This window comes from Festucalex cinctus, chromosome 5 (assembly GCF_051991245.1).
Source record: "Festucalex cinctus isolate MCC-2025b chromosome 5, RoL_Fcin_1.0, whole genome shotgun sequence".
Taxonomy (NCBI): domain Eukaryota; kingdom Metazoa; phylum Chordata; class Actinopteri; order Syngnathiformes; family Syngnathidae; genus Festucalex; species Festucalex cinctus.
This window is the reverse complement of record NC_135415.1, coordinates 16,874,072-16,900,280: the sequence shown is the minus strand read 5'-3', so window position 1 is coordinate 16,900,280 and position 26,209 is coordinate 16,874,072. Positions and strand designations below refer to the sequence as shown.

The 26,209-nt window shown below is 40.4% G+C and overlaps 1 protein-coding gene across 1 annotated transcript; it reads right to left on the bottom strand.

Moving 5' to 3' along the window:
- Positions 1 to 15: 15 nt before the first annotated feature.
- cemip2 (cell migration inducing hyaluronidase 2) lies at positions 16 to 25,677 on the bottom strand. The gene is made up of 23 exons (XM_077522402.1): positions 25,459 to 25,677; positions 22,005 to 22,369; positions 21,488 to 21,628; positions 20,448 to 21,015; positions 17,604 to 17,773; positions 16,789 to 16,980; positions 15,437 to 15,606; positions 13,472 to 13,684; positions 12,022 to 12,227; positions 11,017 to 11,086; positions 10,509 to 10,637; positions 9,284 to 9,372; positions 7,425 to 7,556; positions 7,296 to 7,331; positions 6,824 to 6,979; positions 5,127 to 5,520; positions 4,837 to 5,048; positions 3,524 to 3,706; positions 3,117 to 3,336; positions 2,697 to 2,798; positions 1,633 to 1,778; positions 1,450 to 1,556; positions 16 to 1,378 (listed from the first exon to the last, which is right to left on the bottom strand). Exons 2-23 carry the CDS (start codon positions 22,336 to 22,338, stop codon positions 1,176 to 1,178), a joined length of 4,173 nt encoding a protein of 1,390 aa, XP_077378528.1. The 5' UTR covers positions 22,339 to 22,369; positions 25,459 to 25,677; the 3' UTR covers positions 16 to 1,175.
- Between the last annotated feature and the right edge of the window lie 532 nt (positions 25,678 to 26,209).

Below are 26,209 nucleotides of genomic sequence, written 5' to 3'. Positions count from 1 at the left end.
ACTCTAACAACCTGGTTCTGGGACACAATTTTTATTATAGTGGCTCCTTACAGGTAAAATAATGATTTTGTCACAGAAGCAGCACGTTACAACAAAGCATACATGTTTATTTTGGTAACATCCTCATAATGCCAGGTAATCATGTTGAAATAAAAACAAAAAACACTAAAAGACCAGTTCGCACAGTAGATGAACAGAATGACGTAAAATACACTATAATTACTGTTTTGTTTTGTTTTTAAATCTCATGTATTTGCCCTTCTTACACAGTAGAGTGGTTACAAGGCCACACATAATCACATATTCACAACACGCCTGTCGTCAGTCACTCATTGGCACGTGTCAATGCTCAGTGGGGGAGCCCTGCTCACATCCAAAAGGCCTCTCAAAGATTTACACTCAAGAGGATACACTCAACACAAAGCACATGACTGCTAAAATATATCCAACAAACTATTGTATAGCCCTGGGAATGTCTTTACATTCCCCTGTATATGTATATTTGATAAGGCTTATTGTATTTTGTATATCCATTGCTCATGTGGCCTGCACTTTAAACGCGTTATATCCACCGAAAAGGTGCCTTTCTCCTCGTATGGCTGGTCTATAACCTCATATTGTTTTCCAGTTAAACAACAAAATGTATCTTAAAATAAGGAAAAAGCAGATTTAACTCTCTGCAAATGACTTGTTTAAATATGTATGTGAATATGGCTTGTTGTTTTGCACACCTAACCCCCGTTGGCTTTGCTTATTTATTACACGTTGCGTTCTTGGTCGCAATGGTATTGGAATTGATTCATCCCGAGTATGTCTCGTTCCAGTTGTGCTCCCCGTCCAACATGATTTCAATTGTTTTCGTGTCTGTGACTAATATACCGCTCCCTTCCCTCTGATGAGATTCCTCTTTTCATTTATTAAACCATAAAAGAATATAATTGCTTGATTTGTTTTCTCATTTGTTTATTCCAAATATTATTTCAAAAAAGGTGACTGCGGCTCCTTTTGTGTTTTTTTTGTTTTAAATAAAAGTGCATTGACTTATCGGCCCGTATTCACACACACGCACACACACGACATCCCCAAACACAACATATATGCCATTGTTAATAAATTAAAGTTCAGCAGTTCACATTCATCAGCCAGTTGCGTATGTTTGTCTAGTTCACATTGGTTCACTGGAGCCCCGTGGCTTGTTTGAGCAGCTCCAAGTCCCTGCGCGTCTGCTGGGCCGCTGGTGGCGGACAGCCGTACGCTTGGAGAGCGAGCGGCAAGAAGCGCTCCTGCAAGCCCAGGATGTGGTCCCCTTGACCCGCCTGGAGAGACACCCACGGAGGGGGGGAGACGCTTCCTTGGAAAGCCCACAGTGCCACACTCTCTGCACGGAAAGACAGATTTGTTTTGGGATTTTGTGACTCCACCAAACACGGGTAATAATACACTGCAAACCTTTATTGTGCAAATCGGCCGCCTTGGCCAAACCGAAGGGGATGAGATACTGAGCGACATCTGGGAGACCCTCAGGATGACCTCGTGTTGCCATCAGCACGATGGAGCTGTTCACCAGGACGACAAACAACTCAGCAACATTTCTTGCTGACAAAAAAGCCAATGTTAGGTTTCTGCACTCGCCTCTGTGGGATTCTGTTCATTAGGTGCTCCTGCATCTTGGCGTCCATCTTGGCAAAAAACGCCTTCTTGGTGATTTTGCCAGAGCAGGCGTCCACGGAGACCACGAGATAGCCGGGTTGGGTGAAGGGCATCATCTCCTCATTTACCTGATGGACAGAAAAACAGATGACCATAAAGTACTCCTTTTATACTTTTTTTTTACCTATATGTGTGTACTCATTTACACTAGTTTCATTATTTCTTTTTGTGTATCTCTGTCATTGTCCACCCTGTCAGCAAGCTCACATATTTTGTCCTTTGATCAATATGCATGTCTAACAGGATGACAAATACACAATATAAAGTTTAATGTAAAAACAAAAACAAAAACATGTGAAATGGGGAGATCTGAAAGCCACCGAATGGTGATACTGACTCAGACAATGAGCTTAGTGAGCAGGGTTGCAAAATTCCAGGAATTTTCAAAGTTAAAAAAAAAGAAAAAAAAGTCAATTAACAGGAATTTGTGGGAATTAACGGGAATAAACCAGGAAATTACAAAACTGAACAATGGCTCTAAATAAAGAACTTCATTGTATGTAGCTGGAAATTATATTTTAGCATAATACTGCAGAGAAAAAAAAAAAAAAAAAAAAAAAAAAAAAAAGATTTCATGCAAGCGCAGGTGAATATGAAGAGCAAAATGCCTGAAAGTGTTTTGCGAAAACTCAGCTAGGCTTAAGTGTGAAAAAATGCATTATTATTATTATTATTATTATTATTATTTTTAAATGGGTTGACTCAGGGAGATAAGATTTAACTCTCCATTCATGTTTTTGTCAAAGAACAAATTGCTTAAGAAATCATTTTAAAATTAATAAAGTTCTACTTGAAAAAGGAATTTGTTCAATTATCATGTTTTTACTTGTATCATTTTGCACAGACGTCCGTGTTTGACAAAATAAAATGTTTCTATTACTTATTTTCAAATTCCCCATCTTAACTTCTCATATATCAAATATTCCACTCTTAATTAGTGGGCAGCTAATGTCTGATGTGTGCCCACACGTTAAATATATGCTCACAGCGATGAAGGACGTGTTGTCTCCTCTTTTCTGCTCCTTCACACTGAGAGACTTGATTTGCGTCTGGAGGTAGGACATCCACGGCTCACTGGTAAACACGAGCTGAGGAAACACAGACTAAAAGTCACAAGGGCCAACATTTACAACACAATGAATGAAAATCATGTTTATGTTCCCCTGCTATATTGCGGAAATTTGAAGTTTACTTTATAGTGGGTATAGGGGGTATAGTGGGCCTGACCAATTAATCGGCCAGCCAATTTAATCAACTGATATTAGCTCTTTTAAAATTACAGAGGTGTTTTTGTTTGTTTATTTTAAATAATTTATTTATTTACACGTTGATCTTAATATAGTAAAGTGGAACCATTTGACTTGGCTCGATTTTATGCACTCACATTTTTTCAAATCAAAACAAACCTGTTCAGCTCCACAGTCCATGCAGGGTTGCGTGTTTGGGGCCGGCATAGGCAGAACGGCCGAGGGGGTTTTAGTGTACTTAGGGTAGGCCTTGCTGGTGCAGTTGCATGTCCACTGGGAGGATGTAGTGGCCATGACTTTGACTCTCTCGCAGCCTTTGAGCGAGCAGTAGCTGTGACCGTCACGACCGTGGCGGGCTCGCAGGTACAGCCACAGCAAGCTGGTGGGAACAAAATCACTTTTGGATGCAAAATTTGGTGCATTGAGGACATTATCATCTTTATTTAAGGATTATGGGATAAGGCTGTGGTAAAAAAAAAAAAATAAAAAAAGTTGTAGCTTATGTTTTGAACTTTGCGGTATTCGCACATCAGGTTGATCCAACTAAGAAGGTCGGCTTCTCTCACCCGACATTTTGGTCGAAGAAGTACTTCCGGTCCAGAGGTCTTGCCTCCAAATCAGCCAGAGAGAAGACGGGCCCGTAGTCGGTGATGTCATCAAAAGTGTTGCTCTGTCTGTCGTTGATGTCGGCCACGATCTGGAAGGTGGTGTCTGGTGGGTAGCACAGTCCGAACAGCACCCAATCATCTCTAATGGAAAAGAAATATATGGATCCGCTTTTTAGACTGACCACATACATACACAACATGGAAAAAGGGATTTGGTCACTTTGCTATGGCATATACAGGAGTGATTCCCAACCAATGTGCAGGGAAATTATCCAATTTAATTTAGTTGATTTGAAAATTATGATTCGTTTACTAAAAATAATGCATCTTTGTTCATCTATCTATGACAGTGACATAGCGACAGGCAAAATAATTACCGCAAGTGCCCTTCCACAAAATTGTTCCGTCTTTGTAGGTATAATAGCCACTTTTATGCAAAAACTTACTGTAAAATAGTTTGAGTGTTCCCGTTTCATCCATTTGTAAGCTGGCAATTTTCAATTCAGCTTAGGGATTCAAAAAATGTCATGCATTCACCCGTAACGATTTTTGAGCACCCTCATGGGGTGGGAAGCCGTGAAATTAAAAGCAGAATAACGATCTAGAATAACACGTTTATCAATTTTATCCCCCAAGTAGTGTTTTTCTTTCACTAAACAAAAAAGGTTAGAGCTTCATTATTGATTCAGAAACAAACGTGTTATGTGCTGGTGCTCAAAGAGCCCTCCATGGAGTGTTTAAGATTGAAATTTTAATGGTGGTCTGCTATAATAGTAATTACACATTTTAATTAGTATTTCCCCATCCTATTTCCCAGTTTTAGCCATTTTATATAATGCTTATCCTCATTAGGGTCATGGGTGAGCCACGTGCTTTCTCACCTGACCTTTGGTTCACTTTTACACCTGTTGTCAACAACGCATCCTATCAGTTGGAGTGAGTGAACACGCAATTTAGTGCTCACTAGTTTGAATCTTATTAGAGAATTTCAATCTTAGTAAGTAAAAATAAATAAATAAATAAATAAATAAAAATCATATGAAACAGGTCCACTGTGCTTTTGGTATCATAAATCAGGTGTCATGTCATTTACAACTCTTCATGGATGACTCACATCAGTTTACGATGTCATTAGTAACAACAATTATTTACTATTATTACCCTCGCTGCAGGGTGGTAACCCGAATTTCATCTTTTTTTCAAACCGGGTTTGATTTGGGTTCAACTACAGCTCTTGCTTCGACATCTCAGACACACGTTTGTGGTCTCACTTGTCAAAGTTGATGAGGGAGAGGACAACCTCTCTGGGTGCGGGTCCATTCCAGTGCAAAGTGTAGCTCTTGCTCATCATCAAAACAGGCTGATACTGCTGCGACTGAGCCCCGTGGCTATTAATACCCCTCAGAACCAGAGGAGCCGTAGGGTACTCGTCTCTGCTGATGGACAGAGTGAGGCTGGGAGCGCCTTGGGTCTGGATGTACACCTGAAGAAGAGTGAGGAAGACTGTTTATTTCCATGGGATGCCACAAATCGACAAAGCTGCGAGTGTCCTCTGCTGTACCTGAGAGTAGCGGCCACTACATATCACTCCATTCCATTGAGGCTGGTGAACACAGCTAGGATGTTGGATGAGGTAATTGTCAGCCCTGCCCACGTAAGTATCCTTGTAGTCTGTCACTGAGCCGTCCACATCATGGAAGATTGAGTTCTTGTCTCCATCCAGGTCGTTCTCCTCGAACCACTGGCCCGGACGACCGAAAAATGACCGCAGACCCACAGTGGAGTGGAAGTGGAGGTGGGACAGGTTGTTTCGCGGGGTGAGCTGCCAGGTGTTCTTCAGGCTGAATCCCACCGCGCTGGTGTAACGCTCCGGCGTGGGGATGAAACCGCGGAATGTGCTGCGGGTTAGCCGCACCGGGCCGTCGTAGATCTGGAAGCCTCGGATTGGGAATGTTCTATGATGGAGAAGAGCGGGAAAAGTCAAATTATTTGATAACAGTACATACATAGCATCACTGTTTACATTTAAAACAGTGTAAAATAATGAACTGCTAATACGTTATTTGATACTTTCATAAGCATTTCATTCCATTTTTCTAATTTTAAAACTGTTTTAATATTGTCTTTTGGGGGGGAAATTTTAAATAAACATGTGAATTAGAAATTAATACTAGAATGACAGTCAGTCAATTTTGGTACATTTGATACCAAATAAAGTTCTTCAAAATTGCAAGACGTGACATGAATTTAAAGTTGACAGTGTAACAATATTTTTCATCAGATTGCGTATGTCAGATCAATGAATTTGCGCTTTTTTTTTTTTTATGTTCTTGAATAATTTTTTGTTGCTGACAATATTCTGAACTTCCGCCCATTTATCAGTATTGTAGTAAAAATGTGAATATTTACTATGCAAGTCGATTTGTGTGAGACCCTATTTTTTTTTTTACTTGTGGCCTTAAAATTTCAGATCATGGGCTACTGTGTTCCTTGTAGAAAAAGTTAGCCAGAAGCCCTGAAGTATAGGTACTTGGTATCTGCAAAAACTCTATTTTAAGTACTCTACTTGTACTTCATCTGAAAAACATGGCATCGGTGTATCCCTAATGAAATTAATCACCACCATCCAGTTGCATCACTTGAATGATGAGAGGATTATTAGGGTTTTATGAAATTTATTTTACCCTTTTAGGCAATCTAAACAATCAAAGAATTAATACAATACCGTACACTCGTTGCATACATTCTGCTACAGTCAATTTGTGTCTTTGAAGCAAAGAAAAAGGAAAAAATAACAGTTGAAATAACATGGTGGGAAAATGAAAAAAAGACAGCTCTCAATAGACGTGCAATAAAAGAGAGGTAAATCAGAACATGACTTGACTGAAATAATGCCATCCTTAATTTAACAACATGTTTTACTAGTGATGGCTCTATATTTGGATGTTCTTAAGTTCCCTTCCAGGAATAATGGAGGGAAAGAGTGACATCAAATTTATTAGAAATCCTACGCTTGAAAAAAGAAAAAAGAAAAAAAGAAGCATTTGGGATGAAGTCATCAAAATGAAGCCATGAGTCATGTCACTCTAGCAAACTATGTGCGTGCTGAAAAGAAACCAGCTCATTACACTGGCAGTAAATCGGCACAGAACTTCCTTCCTCAACCTCACGCAATACACCAACATCTGCGGTAATGTCCTACTACCTTTTTATATTGTTCAAAAAATCTTTTCACTACTATAGCGCGTCTTTCCTCACCTGTTTCTAGGGAGAGTCCTCATCTTCCCATCGGTACCTCCTAAGCCCCAGTATTTATTCTGTCCTCCGTTGGTGCCCCGGTTTCGACTTTCTCCCACAAACAAAGACTGTGTCACCTCCTGACTGGAGCCCTCGTCTTTTGGGTAGCTGCCATCACTGCAACAAGAACAAAGGAAGAAATATAAAATGCAAAAACAAAAGTATGGCTCTCCTTCACAGCAGTAATTCAAACCTGGTACACCAAGTTAAAAGACAAGGCCAAGGTTTTATTCATAAAAAGTCCAATTTGAATTGATTCAATTCAGTGATTCTTTTGCATACTACTTGGGGAAGTATTTTGACTACCAGATTTTGAGACTCATTGGTCTAGAATGCCAAAAGATTAATGACAATGAATGAGTTAGTGGTGAGCAAGTGAGGAAAACAGCTGCATGAAGCCTGATCTGAGCTCAGTGTTCCCACATGTACGCACCTGGCAAAGGATAATCCCACACCATTGTCTGCAAAACTGAGACAAAACAAATGACTTGATATAAATGTCTGATTTTTGGCACTCCAAAAATGTTAACAGTATTTCACATTTCTGCTGTATTTGTCTCACCCAGAATTCTGGATGACGATGTCACCGCCTCGTATCCACGCCCCCATGTCGTTGTTCTTGAAGGAGACTAGTGTGTCGATGATCGCAGCCACTCGACGTTGGCTCGGGTCCGCATTCTGATGAGGTCGGAATCTGACAAAGTACAAACTTGTGTTACCGCTCCTTCACAAGTGTTATTTTTCAATCTTCATTTAACAAACCCCTCACATCCCGCTCAGGTTACAAACACTCATTTGTCGCTCTAATTGCTGTTTGGGTTTTTTTTTATTGTTTTTTTTGTTTGTTTTGTTTTGTTTGTTTTTTTTTTAATCTACAGTATGGCCCAGAAATAAATGTATGACTTCACTAGCAAAGGCCGATGAAGGTAATAGACCAAGGTGCATTGGCGCACTGGAACTCCTCTGTATCTGCATTACAACAAGGTTTTTCTTCACACATAATGCAAATTTGTCAAGCGATTTAAAGCCTGACAGCTTGAGAAATGCAGACACGCTCAGATAATGAATATTGAATAATATCTGAGGTATAAAATTGGACATGCATAATTGAGTTAATAGAATGTGAGCATAAAGCCTTTATGAACCGTGAAGACTTTTGACTGCAAGCCTTTTTTTGCCATTTGTGCCCTGTGGGTGGCACAAGAGGACATATTTTTTCACTCGGGGTTGTGTGGCGAAGATATTCATAGATTCAGTATGGACTGCCAAACAAGATTACGAGTGATTATTTTGGCCAAAACAGCAGCCATTGAGAAAAGAAGGGCCCTTTGACTTGACTCTAATATTTTCAGCATATTATGGTTCTGATAAAATGCAGGGCTGTAGACACCATAAAAACATACAAATATGGACTACAGTACTTGGCATGCAATGCTGTTCATCTTAAATCTTCTTCCTGGTGTCACAAACTACTCTCTCTTTCACGTGTAACATTAATAACTCACACTCAGTTTAACATTTCCAATTCCAGCCCAAACTCAGCATGGCCAACAGTCCCAGTGGATGCGTAGGATTTTTCGGTGGAATCGAGGGCCGAGTTTGGGAATAGAGGATACTGTATGTGTGAAACCTTGTTATTTCTGTCAACACAAACCTGTCAGGACCTCCTCCAAAATGAAACACTGTAGAAATATGACCATCCATATAACCACAGCTAAGTCCATAGCATAGAAAATATGGTGCTTTGGAGAGAGCTATAAATAACTTGAGGCATGCTGACAAAATTAAGTAGACCAAAAATTGATATTGAGGAAGAAAACAATTTAATACAGGTAATAAAAATTATCAACGTTTTACTTGACAGTGGAACCACTAAGATCAAACTCAATTTGCTCAATGATGCTGAACCATCTCCACTTTGATTGATTTGGATTTTTCCCACATAAGATATAATGAAAATAGAAAGTATCTATTTTTTGGGGAGGTCAAACAATCATCAGAATATAGCCTGTAGCAGCAGTACAGTACAGTACAGTAACTTAGCCATAACTCACAATGGTATTCTTAAATCTGACGCTCTTGCAACTGTTGTTGCAAAGTGCAGCATAATTGACAAAACAAAAAAAGCTATAAATGAACACACAGTTAATAATTTGATCCTCACTAAACTGTGTTGTCATCAGATCCACTGACATTTTTTGTAAAAGATGTCTTGATCATCTTTTGGAATAAAATGCCTCTGTCATCTTATCAAATAAGGTTACAAAAAGTCAAAAGAAAAAAAAATACTTGCCCCCCTGAGGTCTCACATGATGCACTGCTTTAGAGGCATATTTGTCTGTATTGTATGACCTCAGAAGCATTCCAACATCAGAGGTTCTACTGCATATGTATCCAAATTTACTGAAAAACATAACATACCTGGCATTATTGTCCAGACACAGGTATTCTCTGGGGTCTGTAGCACTTGCATTGGAGGTCTTCACTCCTTTGTCAATGAACAGCCCGGCCTGCATGGTGACGAGACAATAGTGATTATTAACAAAATCATCGTACAGTATGTTTTATATGGTATATTTTACTGCGTGAGAGCACTAGTCAATTAACTTCCACAGCTCACACAAGACCTCTGTGACTTACGGGGTGTGGTTATATACATACTTAATAAGATAATTAGTTTTGTATGGTTTAAATGTATATGAATGTGTGTGTTGGGTATAAGAAAACACGCTGTGTGTCAATCCTGTGGTTTGTGCAAAGTATAGTTGGGCTGCTTCCTCTCTCTCACTCGCTCGCTCTCAAGAGTGGACAAAGAACTCACAGTTCACCTGACGACCGCTGTCATTACACAACAGAGAGGCTTGTTCGACAGCCAGTTTCTGTGTGTGTCCGTGTGTGCACGCATGCGCATGTGTACAGCAACCACGCAAGAGAGCAGAGAGTTGCGTGTTTCTGGTAAAAACTGCATATTCTATTGTACACGTAGGAAAAACAACACTTTAGTGAATATCACGAGACGTCCCCATTTTACTCTTACTTTTTTTTTTTTTTACATTGAACTTCATATTCATTGCACTGAGGTGATGTTCTGTGATTAAAAATGCATATTGGCCAAACTCGCACCTATTTTTATAACATATATATAACATAAATGTACATGACAACAGAAAAATATGTGAGCTTGCAAACAAGGTGGACATTTTAGATAATGTTAGCATTTAATGAGCACATGTTGGATCTTCACTTGACAACATTAGTGAGTTTGCAAGCTGAGTGTGGACTTCCATCCATCCATCCATCCATTTTCTTGACCGCTTATTCCTCACAAGGGTCGCGGGTGGTACTGGATCCTATCTCAGCTGGGTTTGGGCAGTAGGCGGGGGACACCCTGGACTGGTTGCCAGCCAATCGCAGGGCGAGTGTGAACTTCTAAATTAATATTTTTGATTTCTGAAAGTTTGTTTTTTTTAACCAATTGCTATGGTTGGTTTATATCGTACACCATTTTAAGACTTGTACGTAATGTTTTCCAGTTTCATCATTCTGCTCCATTTTCATGACACTGAGTAATTCCAATGAGGACACCAAAGATGCTTTTTACTGTTGTTGACCCACTTATTAATTTAGTATGTTTTCCTTGTGCTACCTTGAAGTTAGAGTGAACGCGGTTGTTGTAGAAAATCCCCAGAGGGGTGAGTTCTGCTTTCGTCTCTGGTACCAAGCCATGAGAGTCTCCCGTGGAGGAGCTGTGGAACACACACCATATGCCAGCATCCTAGAACAAACAAAAAAAGATGACAACATAAATTCCATTTGTAGCTGGCATCTATCATGTTTTAGTCAACCGCAAAGGTGATTGCTGAAACAAGGCAGGAAAACCTGATACAGCATTCTAGATGAGATGTGGTGCTTGATCAGTTATGATGTACAGATAATACCCCTGGGAGAACATTACATACCTCTCCACATGGAGACCCCTCCATGAGCCACCTTTGTATTCCATTTTATTATATTAAAGCTCTCAACTCTGTAATTACTCTCAATCCGAATAAAGACTCATAAGTCCTTTTTTATTGACGGATCAATTTGTTACACACATAAAATGATTCACCACAGGGATCTTTTTATTTACATAGGGTTCTTGATGTAATTACCTGAGAACCAGCAGCAGCATTGCTAATAAGATTGTTGTTAGGGTTAGCGATCCAGAATGTTGAAACCGCCCTGGAAAACAATCACCACACAAAGGATATTAGGAGGACAATACCTAGGCATATGGGAGATGACCAGACTATGAAATCAGTGATCTTTCCCAAACATTCCCCAATAATCTAGCACTCCAAAATCAACCTTGGAAACGAACAGCCCAGCCAAAACACACAGACACAGACACACAGACACTACTGGGACCAGGCGTCAGATGTTCTCTCACAGTGGCGCTCCTCTAACTGTGACAGAAAAACATCCGGTCTGGAGGAGTGGATGTTATTTCACAGATAAAAGCAGTGTCTCTCACATGGAATTTGACTGTCTGTTGTCCATCAAAGTGTGTCCACAAACTCCACACCATCTCTTCCCACACTGACTCCCTGATTCAACTATTAAGTTCACTCATGTGCCTCTTTTATATTTCTATATTACCTATTTTACTGTTGAGAAGGCTATTTGAACATTTTTAATCCTTGGCGAGATTCAGTGAAAGCAAAAAAAGCAGTTTTGGCAGACTACACTACAATGGCAATGTCAATCACAGCCAATAATACAAAAGACAGGTTTATGAACTACAACATTACCAATGACCCTTCTTATTATCTGCTTGCATCTTCATCTTACCAGTTTTCTCACGTTATAGAACATAGAAAAGGTTGTCATTTGCACATTTACTGATTTTTGAGTGGAACCCATCCTCTGTTATTCACTAGAAAACTCTTACATGAACTCTTAGATGTCTAATATAAAAATATTCCTTGGGCACCACGTTGGCATCTTCCTGCCAGCATATTAAACTGAGGGCAGGAACTTCATAGTCTGGCCATAGCATAGTCTAAATTGAAAAAAATGTTTTGCCACCATCTTTTGGCCTCGATAGGTAATTACAAACCTATGGGTGTTGGCATCAATTCCTTGAGAATATTCACTATTCATGGTGATTCACTTACTTGCACTCTGTGCTGGGGGAGGGAGTGTAGCCCTGGTAGACTTTGTCCTTAATGCTGATGCATAGGGTCTCATTGCGGTCAGTGGGCAGCAGCGTACCGGGTCTTGTCAGCAGGCCGAGGTTGCGGTAGAAAGTGTTCCGCTGCTCAATGCCGTCCTCCAAGAAGAAGCAGTGACCCAGAGTGTCATAGCCCACTGTGTTCTTCACCTGATCAGGAGATACAACACAGTCTTTGTGTCAACATGGATTTGTTGCGTAAATACTCATTACTGGAAAATCGTTTCATTTAAATACTATAAAAAAGTATATGCTGCAGCACCTTGGTAAAAAGTTGCTACAGCTTATATACGAAGACCCTTTGACATCTGACTAAACTTGTCAACAACTATCCAAGAGGAAAACAAAAACTATTAGCCATAGTGCACCTGCATTCATTTAATACTTGTTATTACCAAATAAGACACACATTTTCTTCTGTTGAATCCATCTGAAGCCAGGTGGCTGGTTAAAAAATGCACAGCCTTAGGGTTCCTGTCTTTTAGGAAGTCATTATCCTTAATTGTCTTGTCCAAGGATCATATAGAGATGTTTCAGTGCATTACTAATTGTGTCTGGCTTCCTGTTTTGCAGAAACAAAGTGCTGGGAAACCGTCACAGATGACGGTGGAGTTCCCACAAAGTGTTTACTGATTACCGCTGAGGGAAATTGGCTGGCAAATGCTAGCGGCAGAGTGTTGACAGGAAAGCTCCATGGATGAATTGGACATGGGAAAGAGGTCAAATTGGCATTATGTGTACAAAACACCTTTGTACTTTCCATTTCCTTGATGCTGAAAGGAATAATGATGGCAATTCAACAGCCCCAAGGACAAAAACCAAAGATGATGATCCACTGACGTCAAGATAGTATCAGTCATATTTTCAGCAAACAATCTTGGAACACTTGATGTCAATAAAAATGTGCTTTTGTACATGAGATTTTAGAAGTATGTGCAAAACTAACTGTACAATAACATCACACATGGGGGCGATAAAGATAAAACATTTATCATTGGGGTATATTAAGATTAGTGTAGAAATGCACTGAAGTCCAATGCTGAATGGTGTTAGGGCTGTATTTTATTTTGGTTACATTATTTGGCTATCTAAAAGAAAAAAAGCACAAAATACTGTATATATTTTTTTTATCCATGAAGACACAGTGTCGTTTTTGTAATACAGCTCTTGCAGTGGATCCCATTAGAATGTGTTGCCCTTTGTCACCAAGGAAACCCCATTTAAAAACCCCAGGACAGGTCAGTTGATTGAAGAAAGTGAGAGGACCGAGTCTTTCAATTATGAAAGCTGAAACTGATTACGACTCATTTGTGGAACCCATCTGACAAAATGTCAAAACAGACAATTTATCTTCATCAGTTTCCCACTTTTTAACGTTATACAGAACAACTGACCAGCAATCCGTTGGTAGCGTGGATGGTGACACAACGAGAGAAGGAGTGGTGGATGGAGAGGCCGTCCACATAGGTGGGCTCCCAGTAGCCTCCTTTCTGGTCCACGTCGCCACACATGTGGAAGTGGATCGGGTAGCGACTCCTCTCTCTCTGCTGGCCCATGTTCTTAAGCTCCACGTAAGACAGATGCACCGAGGAGAAGTTTCCAGAGATCTGGCATAGTGGGGGAGAGCAGGGAGCCAATGAGATGAGTGCATGTTACAAAAAGTAGACCACATTGGCACTGTGGAGGCTAATTATTAATATTATAGAGACAGCAAAGCACAAAAGCATAAACCACACGTACATAATAATAAAGTGCAAAAAAAACTCTAGGAGGTCTTTTGGTCAGTGTGTGCATGTACCGGTACTGCATAATCCACATGGTCTGGTTTTCGTTAAGGCGGAATGGTAAAGCCTTCAAGCAAACTAATTCAGTGTATATGACAGCTCACGCTCTCAGTTACACTGACATACATATGCACAATGACACATACTGTAGACTTCCCTTTTCTTTTGTTATCCTTAAACATCACATACAATTAGTGTCTTAACTGGAACTCACACTACACAGTAAATTCTGTAGAGTAAATTTGCCTCTATTTAGAGTCAATTTAACTCTATTTAAGAAGTGACCAAATAGACTCAGTTTTAGAGTAGGCTAAGATTTACACTACGAAGAGAGGAAAATACAAAAATTACCGGTAAACTAAAAACATAATAACAATAAAAATCACTCAAGGGTTAAGGAACTAACTCACAACCTTCAGCTTGAGAGACTGCCACAGCCACACCTGAGCTATGCCCCTATGGTTTTTAGTCTCTTGGAGTTAGGAAGATTCCATGGAATCATGGAATCAGCTGCAGCTGACACGAGCGATATACTAACCGAAAGTAGGAGCTGCATGGTGCAGGGAGTAGATCGGCTGCCTCCTAAGCTGAAGGTCGTGAGATCATTCCTCCACCCTTGAGTCACTTTTGTTTTTTCAAATTCTTTATTTTACTATCTTACAAGTGTAAATATTAGTCTAAAACTTAGTCTATTTGGTCCCACTCTAAATAAGAGTCAAATTACAGAATTTACTGTGTAGAATGAAAGTAAAATATGTTGCAAAATTAAATGTGTTAACATTTTTTATTAGTATCTGTAACTTACTTGTTGGTCTTCTGCCACATTGTCATTTACAGTTAGAAGAGGCTAATTTAACAAATAAATATTTATGTACTTTAGCTCAAATGGAACCATGACCTGAATAAATTGTGACTTAACAATGTGCAGTTAAAAAAAGATTTATTTATTTATTTATTTATTTTAACTATCACAGCACGTGGTTTATGTTCGGCAGAATTCTAATTGTCATTGCTGCAGATTACGGTACAAATTAAATTAAAATGACGTTGAGGTGTATCAACTTCTGCATCGTCGTAATTTTGTCTTGTTGACGCCTAACTACTCACTCTAGCTACTTGTAGGGGATTGAGTTATAATTTTAAGCCATTTGAGTACTTTTCAAACAGTGAAAATATAACATATAAAAGTAAGCTTTACAAATATTTAAGGAACCACTGGGAACCCAAAAAGTTAAAACATTAAGATGAGATACTGCCTGGATATTTCCAGTTGGAGTATACAGAATAGTAATCCAAAGATGACATGAGAAAAAGGAGATAAACGGCTGTGTGTAGAAATCGGCGTAGAAAAAGTTGTTAACATAAAAATACAAACAGGGAACATCTGTAACGTCACACATTAGCACAGATGGTAAAAACACAACATTCACAGACTTCCAAAATGCTGAATGGAAAAATATGTACATTAGTCACAACACAGTAACCTAAGAAAGCAATGTCTGGCTAAAGCATGAGGACACACAGCTTAGTTTAGCACTTTGGAACACAAAGCTAGTGCACTATAAAGTTACACACCATGATATGACCTCCATAGGTGTCATGGCTGTAGAACTGACACAAGTTGTTCCCGTAGCAGGAGTTTTCCATTTCTCCATAGATCAGAATGTTCCTGGAGAGCAGCGCCACTTCAGCACGCATGTCCACTCCATCAACAATCTCGCCAACGTGGTTGTAAAGAGGCTTCCCTGTGGAGCACATACACGGAGTCAGCATGAGATGATTTTCCAATTGGATAGAAACGGAGAAGTAGGGCACATAACTTGAGTTAATTAGACTATGTTTCCTCTATGTTCTAAGAGGCCGCGGCAGTGCAGTTTCAGGTCACCATGGATAAAACAGAATGGTTGAGGGACAACACAAGTGGGTGACGGGATAAGGAAAACAAAAAACAAAAACAAAACAAAAAAAACCTACAACTGTTCCTTCTGAGTTACAGAACCGTCATAGTCTTCAAACTTGGTGAGTTGTTTTACTTGCGTTTATATAATACAACATAGAGTAGTTCTCCTTAAACTTGTATGACAGTTAAGAATGTTACTGACCGTAACATCCACTTAGCAAGAAATTAATATTTCAGATGACAATAGTTGGAGCCAAGAGCAAATTGCTTCACTTTACATTGGTTCCCAAGGGAACAAATTATAATGAACCGCCAATATCACATAACAAATTGTGTTCAACTTTGGACGATCCAACCAAAAGCAGAGTATTCCAAACAGTTAAATTAAATATTTACTGCCCACCACAGAAATATGCTTAGCCACAGCCGCACCTCACACTCGACCCACTAAAATAATATACAGTTGGAAGAGAAAACTGGTGAGACGCTTATGAAAACAAATCAGCTCCCAAAGTGCGTGTGTCCACAGGGTGCTGTTGGCAATGATAATGCAGAGCAGCTGCTTGGTTTTAACAGTGACTCTAAAGTCGAGACCCGCGCTTTTATCACATCCTTTTCTGCAGGAAGGGAGTTGGTCTTTGCTGACAATGGAGTAATGACATAAGAAAATGTACCTGATACGTAGTAGGATGGCCAAAGATTGTTAGGTCAGAACATTAGGGTGTTGTAAAAAAATAAAAAAAAAAGACAATGTAAAAATCATTAAAAGTCAGCCAAAAAAAAAAAAAAATAGTTTCAATTTCAAGTATCTTAGATCTGAGGTACTCTCACGTTCCAACACCATGGCAGTGGAAGTTAATAGAAGATTGATAATGGCAACAGTTTGGGCTCTTGAACGGATTATTCCAAATATAAGTCGAAAAGCATCACGGAACCAATTCGGGGCAACCTAATTAATTTAAAAAAAACAAAAAAAAAACACACTATTACCACCACATATAGATTTTGTGATACCACGCTGTCTCACCTTGTATTCGGACCTGCCTACTGGTGCAATGAGGGCAGGGTAGAAGCGTAAACTCTTCAGCTTGATGCATGGAATAATCTGTACTGGCAATAACAATTTGATTGCCGGGTTGCCAGGTCTGCTGCACCTCCTCCTGGAGATTGAGCACCACCTGGTCCACCGCATCCACCTGAAAGCCCGAGATTGGGAAGCCTAAGCAGGGAAATAATGAACTATTAATTGAAACAGGGATAACAGGGATTTACCATGTGACTGTTTTTTGTGAGGGGAACATAAAGTAAAGCAGAACGCACACCTACGAGTAGAATTGACTCAACTATGAAAAAGGTTTGTCAGGGTGTGGATATGTACAGTCGCCCTAAATATACAGCTCAAAGGTAATGTTTAATGATTTAAAAGCGTTGTATTTGTCATAATGTTACGGTCAGAAAGGCAGAACGTTACTTCATGTTCAGACGAAAGGTCAGTCATCTGACACACCTCATTTGTGACCTTTGTACCTGCTTTACACAATGCTGCAGAAAAATCAATCACTACTTCCCATTGCAATTTCATAAAGCAAACTGTATCATCACCGCATTCTATATCTCTATGCTGTATACGCCACAAAACATATGAGTAATGCATTTCAGAATTTTAGGTAGTAATAGTGTGATCGCATATACAGTAGTTCATCCAAGTGACCAGCTGTATGTTGTTGTTTTTTTTGCTGTAGCCTTCAAACAAACCGCCGTATTCTCTAAAATAAGTATTATTTCAAAACATGTAGGTGTATTTATATAGTGGTAATAGGGACATTTTATCAATATTGGTACCATTCTTCCACTCGCTGTAGGCTGAGACGGAGAAGCGCACGCCATTGACGGTGGTGAAGTTCCGTCTTGCTACAGCTCTCCCTCCCGTGTCGTGATTTTCGTGTTCCCTGACGTCCTCTGAGCACGACGCATTACCACCGCCCACCACGGAGACCAAAGCCCACGCCTGCCTGCAAAGAAAGGAGGGATAAATCATTTCATTTTACTAAGGAAAAAAAGTCAGGAGGCAAAACTTGTCAAAATGTCATCATATGTTGCATCATCAGCTAATTTTAACCTCACAAGTGTGATGCCACCACAAGTACCAGTGATGCAAGAACAAAAAAAGTCATCAAAGCAAGCAAGAAATTGACTTTTGTAATGTGGGAAAGTGACACATTCATCTCAGTCCTGGCTGCTGTGTACAATGTGTAAACAATAAGCTGACAATAATAATAAGGCAACAGCTCATTTTTGACACATCAGATCCTCCCTGCCCGTCTCAAATCCCCATAGCACATTAGTCACATGGTCAGTTGTTCAGTACACAAGTCTCTGTCCCAGCTGTTCAGAACATATGGCTAGGACAAAAATAAATAAAAAATAAAATAAAAAAAGTTTCCAAGAAACAACAGAACAAAATGTACACCACTTACATTCATCATTGTACTTGTCACTCATAAATATACCAGTTAACAGTTCACCATGTTCAAATGTGGGGAAACAGATTATCGCAATTTAGACGAGTAGCAAGATTGACATTGATTTAAAAATTCCACAATGATGACCTTTGTCACTTTATAATTAAAAGACCAAGACGGATGTTTCACAGTTTGATGGAAACATTTTCATTCAAAGTGAGAGTGAGAAATATTGTAGTGGTATAATTGTTTAAAATATACAAAGATGAAATCATCTGAGTGGTGGAGGGTGTGGATGCTGAAAGGCATTGGGTTTAGGGGTGTAATCCTGTCCTGACTTTCATGTCACAATTATTTTAGTTTGTCTAGATTCCAAACGAGAAAGAAAACGTTGCGTCGTATGGAGATATGTCATAATAAGTCATCAAACACGCCTTTCACAGGACAGGACCACCCAGTGATTGTCGCTGAACTATTAAAGGCAGATTTTGACTCCATCAAAGTTATGAAAAAAAAAAAGAACAGAAATGTACATACTGGTAATCATCATTGGAAAATAAATAACTATCTTTTTGAGGATGAAAGTGGAACAGTGCATCCAATGAACACACAAGCCGGATCCATCTGGGGAACCGCACTGTACTGTCAAGTGCAGATCTTCCCGAGGGGAAAGAACCTTTCACCTTGCGCCCTGTGCGCGTACTGATAAAAGCACAAGCAGGAAGCACGGGGAGATCGTGAATGGGGCACTTTTCCCTCCAGCTTCGGCCACTGGTTGATCTTCACAGCCTTTAAACAACCACATTATTGCTGGGTGTGTGCGTGTGTCTAAGCGCTCCCCTGAGAGACAAAAACATTAAATACAAAGGGTCTGCTGAAGCGTGGTCTACTCTAGTTTCCAAAACAAGTTGGAGCTCATTTTCTCTATCAAAAATAAAGTTTTCGGGGGGGTTTCAGCAACCTTATATTAAAATACTAAGCTGAGGTACATTAATTGTTGAAATTGCTCTAAAGTTATGCATGACTGACTCACAAGGTGAACCTCCATACATTTTGAGAACAGCTACACAAGCTGGATAGTTTATTGTGTTAACGTAACATGCATCTGGCGCTTTGCCATGAGTCCCACGTTATTTGTGCAAGTGTTCATTGTCCCACTCAGTTCACTGAATTTAAAACCTGAAAGATTTCTCAACTCCAATGAGACTTTGAACTACACACTGTCATCTATATTATATGTCAGCTGTGCATTTCCTATCAGGCAAATCCACAGAGAGCTAAGCTTAAATCCCTCCAATAAATGGTGAAAGATTAGAAAGTCTGCACTCTGCACATAGGCAGTTGTGTAGACACCTACACGCACACATAGGGCTATATCATCTGAGCCATTTGAAGCGCTGTGTTGTGGATTTGAATGGATTTCTGTGAAGAACTCTGTGCTGGCTTGGTACCCTAAAGTGAAATGTGACACTGGAGAATCTGGCTTAGCGCTTGACTGGTCTGCCAAGCAAGTTCCGAGCTGGGTCCAGCTACAAATAAATCCAGTGTAACGCTAGACTCGTATTGGGAGAAACATATGTGTTTGTAGGTTCTCTAGACACAAAAGGCCCTGTCGAGTAATTCAACTAACTACGTCAACGTTTTTGTACTTTAAAAAGAGGAGTGATGCTACCTTTCCTGAACAGTCACATTTTTGCACAAATCCTGGAAACTTTACGACCATAACCTTGTTATCCGGTGTGCGCTTCATTTCCTGGCAGAGAGCAGAAATTTAGAGAAAACAGGAAGAGAACTAGTACACGGAATTATTCAAGGTAGAATCCCAAATGGGAATGTATAAGAGAGCACTATTTCAGTGAAGACCTACAGAACAAGAGTTGTTGTTGGTTGGTTGTCTGTCTACGTATGAGATGTCAAAAGGTGAAAGGGTTTCAATGTAAAACAAACAAAATTGAGCCCCGAGGGACTAAGAAAAAACCCTCCCAATGACACACAACAAAAGCACACAAGCACATTGATTTTCCCGTGGTACAGAACCACCACCAGGGAAATTAAGATTTCAAAATGTTGTCACCTGAAACAGTGAAAAACATGCTGCACTGAACGCATCGATGGATGGAGTCTAGTTGACGAATTCAGACCATATACGGAACAGAATATATTAATAATATTCATGCTTATTACCCCACAGTCAAATCAGCATAAGTGTGACACGCCTCCTCACCTGTACTTCAGATCGTAGACATATCTGCTGCCAAGCGTCTCTTCAATGGCCTTCTTGGTTTCATCCAGAAGACTTTTGACGGCCGAGTCTCCGACAGCGAGCGTGACGATGCGACCCGCCGGCATTGACCGGAGCAGTTGGGTGAGCCGCCGACTATCATTGCGGGATTCATGGGTGTCGTAACGTTCCCTGAGTAGAATGTCGGCCGTGTCCTGGTCCACCACGCGCAGGTTGATGCCTCTGCTAAAGTTGCGCTGGAAGGCGTCACCCCCCGTAGCCAGGCCGGAGGCAGGCACGCTTTTGGTCAACAGAGACCAGGAGACTCGTTCTGCGCCGTGGAGCTCCAACGTTCCGCCACTCATGACGGCAATGAATTTCCGGCCAAGACCGGGTACTTCAGGGATGTCCTTGCTGTCGGAGCGCCCTGTGAGGGCGATGGCGGCGTGGGACCGGTAGCGACATTTGGGTGCGCCGATGTAAAAGGCTCCGCCATTCTCAATCAGGATGTGACCTGTTCTCAATGTTATGTTTTTAGAGCCGTCAGCGTTGTCTGCAAACACTACACGACCTGTGAGAAGACAGATGGTTGGAATTGTAACTCCACGACAGCACTCAGGCTACAGCGGGGGTGTCCAAATCCGGTTCTCCAGGGCCACTTATCTGCATATTTTAGATTATTTCCCCCCTCCAACACATTTGATTCAAATAATCAGGATTGTGATCAGGCCTTTGTTGAGCTGATCATTTGAATCGGGCGAGTTGGAAGAAATCATCTAAACCAGGGTTCACCAATTCTGGTCCTCGAGGTCCGGAGTCCTGCAGGTTTTAGATGTTTCCATCTACCAACACACCTGATACTAAAGATTAGGATCATTACCAGGCAATGTTGATGATCTGATTATCTGAATCAGGTGTGCCAGTCTAAAATCTGCAGGACTCCGGACCTTGAGGACCAGAATTGGTCAACTCTGAATTCTAAACCATGCAAGATAGCGGGAAGGCTTGAAATATTGGTCATCATTTGAGGTTGCTCTTCTTACCTCCTGATTGGATGGTGAGTGAACGGAAAGTAGCAGAAGCCTCCAATCGAAATAAATCTCCCCTCCTCACAACAATGGCCTTTTCTGGATGGTGGCCTGGGTTCCAGTTACTCAGTGACGGGTTGTGGTCAGGGCAATTCTCTGCAAAGGATTTGGCGAAACAGATAATGCGGCATATTAACTCATTACGCTATCCATTTAACTGTAAAGCGGTGGCATAGCTCAAGTGGTAGAGTAGTTGTCTTGAAGGCTGTGGGTTAGAGCCTCAGCCCCTGTGAACCATCATTTTTATTTTCCTATATTTACTGTATGTGCAATATTGCTGTTCATAATGTTACAATGGCTTACAACAATATTAAATGTACTTTTTAGGAATAAAGCCTCTGCCTCTCGTATTTATGAACACATACTTTGCTACAGTACTTTTAATGATGGTCATGATTGTGGTATTTGAAGAGCCAAGTATTTTTTTTTCCACATCTGACAACCACTGCTTTAAAGGATCTAGAACACTTACCGTCTAAAATGTCACCACTAGTGAGACTAAGCACAAGTATGAGGCTGAAGAAGAAAGCTCCCATGGACACCCCGAAGCAGATGAGCGTGTTCTTTCTCAGCTGGAGGCTCTGAGCACACTCCCGGCGCTGGCTCTCCTCCGACAAGCTGAAGGTGGCTTGTCGCTGCGGCGACAGTCCATGGGGTTTGATCGGTGGAGGCGGCGGAGTTTTGGCTGGCGGGGGTGAGCGGACCGGAGCAACCCGCCCGGGGACGTAGCCCGGGGAGCGCTGGTGGTTGCCTTTGGGGGGAGCCGCAAAGACCGGGAAGCGGCTCGAACCACCACTTGTTGGCATGGTAGTTACGTCTGCTGACGCCTGATGCTATCTGAAAGGAAACAAAAACACAGAGATGGGGAAGGTGGTTCAGACAAACAATAGTCATTCAACGCTGCATGTTTGAACAAATGAGTCACTGAGGCGCTTTGGAAAAGATTGGGAAAAGTGTGGCAAGGAAGAAAAAAAAGCATGGAATGTTTTTGCAATAGTGTTGCATACAGACTTAATTTGAGTCACATTTTTGTGTGTGCACTGAATGAACCCATCTGATAGATATTTATATTTATTGGTGGGGCTAAATGACTGAATCAAAAAAGTAATATGGGCATCCTTATTACGGCAATTCCATTTCTACAGAGGCGGCATAGTCAGAGCTCGGTAGTCTCTTACATTGGAGCTGTCATAAAGTCATAATTTCAATAAATGTTTGTATTAAAAAAAACAAAAAAACACTTAAAAGACCATAAAATAAACAATCAAATGAAAAAAAGTACTTCGGCTGTAACTTGAGTGTCTTCTTATGCTGTAGCGAAGCAATCTTATGCCAAAAACTGCAGCTATCAAATATTTTTAGAATCAGTTATTACTAATTGCTACATGGATTAATTGAGTAATCTGATCAAAAAAACAAACATTTTTGCATTATTAAACAATAAAATGTGCATGTGAGGTGGAGGCATTACTGTTGTCTAGAAAGGGCGATCCCATGTGCCAACACTATGTGCGACTGAGCGTGTATGGCTTTAAAAGGCGGGGCCTGACCTGGTGAGTGACATGGGAGTCAGGGAATGACGGAGTTAAGTTGGCTGTTTTTTGTTTCAGGTTAGTTGCTGGCTGTTAAGTAGCTAACCTTTAGCCAGTCTACTGCTTATGTGTTTGGGTGTTAGTGGTGGCTGTAGTAGCTTATGTATGAATGTGTTTATTCTCGGTACTTGTTTAATTTATTACCATTAGTTCAACTAAACAATTGAAAGCATACCAGGGGGCAAGCCCTACCAAATAGGCTAACATTGTGTTGGCAATCATAGACATGACGTTGCGAAATCGTAGTTCCACTCTAATATGAAACGATCCCAAACTTTGAACATTCTCTGTCATGTATGAACTTTCTTCCTGGTCTGCCGCCATTGCGCCAAATTATTTCTACATGAAGTGGTATACGAGTCTGCAGTAAAATTTGTCTATATGGAAAAATGATTACAGCAAAGCTTCAAGGCAGAGATTTTGCATCATTTTTTTTTTTTTTTTTTTTTACAATCAAAATTTTTGTCATGCGATTAATCGTTTCAGCCCTATGCTGCTGTGGAAACTAGTTCATGCACTGTCCACAACCTGTAAACTGAGGGCTGCCTTTGTAAAGTGGCCTAATATATGTCAAAGAAGGCAAGTGAAAAAAGGAAGTCTGACACAAAAGGTCAACAGTGAGGAAAATACATTAAAAGGGCTCATAAATGATGGTATAAACCACAGGTGGCAAAGAAAAAAAGAAAAAAAAAGTCAAATGTTTATACTCGGGCCATGTTTGGTTTTTCAATCTGACACACAGGCCAGGCGACTAATATAATAAATGATCATTCTAAACATATAAAATGTAATATAAATATCAAGTACTGGACCCAATTATTAAGGAATCAGTGGCAGGAAATGTGACTTCTAAAAATTCTAATGAAAAACATCATCATTTAAATTGCCCACTGGCTGTTAAATGTCCAAAAGGACGAAGTACTGGACGATGACAATATTCCTGAAAGTATGTTAACACAGTTGAACCAGATGGCACCCATTACAGTCGGGCAACCGTGCTCCACTTCCAGCTCTGCTTATATAACACAAAAGCGGAAAAGTAGCACAAAGTGGGTTACACTCACACGCACGTCAGCATAAACAGTACAGACATATAATGAGAATATAGTCACACACCTGCACACACAAACAGAAGCAAAGGAAATGACGCTGCACATTTATAGTGACATCGCTTCCAAATGTTGAATGCTTTTATAAACAAAACTTCAGCAAAAATTCTAAGTGCCTCTGATGAACAACCAAATAAATGTCAGCAATTATAGTAGGCTTTGCTTTGCGTTGCTGGATGTGGGTTTTCATCCATCAATGTAATCATCAATAACCGAGTCAGTACGAACAGATTTGGGCATTCCGTCAACAGTTTTGCCCACATTTGCTTTTTAGGACTAAAACCTCTCCATAGTTTTTGAGGAACACTTGGACCAACTTTGTTTCTACGTCTAAATGGTCTATTTATTTATTTATTTATTTATTTATTTATTTTAACACAAAAGAAACTCATTTCTGATTTTAAGAACAATCCCTCGATTAATCGCTCATATATTGCTGCATTTTAATGTTGGTTATTATGGTGGTACTTTTAGAGAGAGAAGTGATTTTGGAAGTGGAACTTTGTAAAAATAAAAATAAAAAAAGTTGAGAACCACTGACATTTATTGTAGACATTCCTTCGAGTGAAAACAGGTGAGCTGTTCCTGTTGAGGCAAGACCCAACATCTATCAATATTCATCACCTTGGACATGACACTGAGCACAAGGCTGCACACACACAACCTTCATGGATTTCCTTCTCCTGAATATCAACCAGATGTGTGGGACAGACCCTCACACATTCCTCAGTTTCCCCCCTAAACATTCCTTGAAGTGAAAAAAATACAACTGAGGTAAGGTGAGTGTTGTTTTGTGCAGCGCTCAAATGGACAAAAACTAAAAGAATCTGCAACAGTAATGAGACAAATGTTTAATGATGCGTGGAGAGGACAGTACAGTACTCTCCTCATTCTTAGCAAATGCAACCATCACTTACAGTAGCTCAAATACAAATTTAGTGTTCCGCTTATGATTAAGCAGCAGTACAAATAATTGGCGGTCTTGTTTTGATTTAATCTTCGCAATTAAAGTGAGTTAATATGTCAATACAAAAAGAGGAAATTACATAATGTTAGCTTAGTAGACGCTTTCCCACCGTGTCACGCAAAGACAACACCTGGGACCGTTTTGACGCGTTCCCGTAGACTATGGAAGTGTCTGCTCCTTCCCTCGCTTACCCCTCGTACCGGTTGACACAAGCGGACACAATGTGAAGCCTCTCACCCGTGCGGCTTTGTGAGTTACCTTCGGTGGTGGTGGTCGGGCTGTCCTGCTCCCAGCTCCCGCTCTTGTCCATTCGCTTCGAAAGCCAAATTTGAGACGAAAGAAACAGCTTCACTCTCGCCGTTGGCTGTCAACGTGCCTTTTATATTCACCTTCTCTACACATGGTCGATTTTTTTATGCCTGTTGATGCTGTCGTGCCCCCCTCCTCCGACGGTCAACCCCCCTCAGCCGCCGAAAGGAGAGGAGCAGGCGCGGCTTGAGAGAGGAAGTGATGATGCGTTCAAGGACGGCCAGAGAGTGGAATTAATCCAAAGAAATCACGTAATACTGTAGTACACCACACACTTAAGGCATTAACGCTAGTTGTGGCAACTATTAAGCCTTTAAATAGTAATCTTTGTTAAATTATGAAAGTTATGGTGTTTCGTGTCAACTATAACTTTGCCTTGATAAATTTAAATAGCGACATTGTCAGTTTCCGAAGTGTTCCTGAATGTCTCACCAAGCGGCATTGAAACCCCTTTAGGGTAGGGGAGGGGCTTGTTTAAACCAATGCCACACTGCCACCTTCTGGAACAAATACAAAAAGAACCTTATTGTAATTCTGCTATGACCGGGGGAGTTTAGTCATAGTAATACCATGAAAAAGGTTGAAACCTTTGACGGTTTTGATTAAAAACTGTTCATTTTCCTCACCTTGTCTGGTTCTCCACTCTGCTGCAATAACATTGCATTCATTTTAATTGATTGAACTGAATAAAGCTTATTTC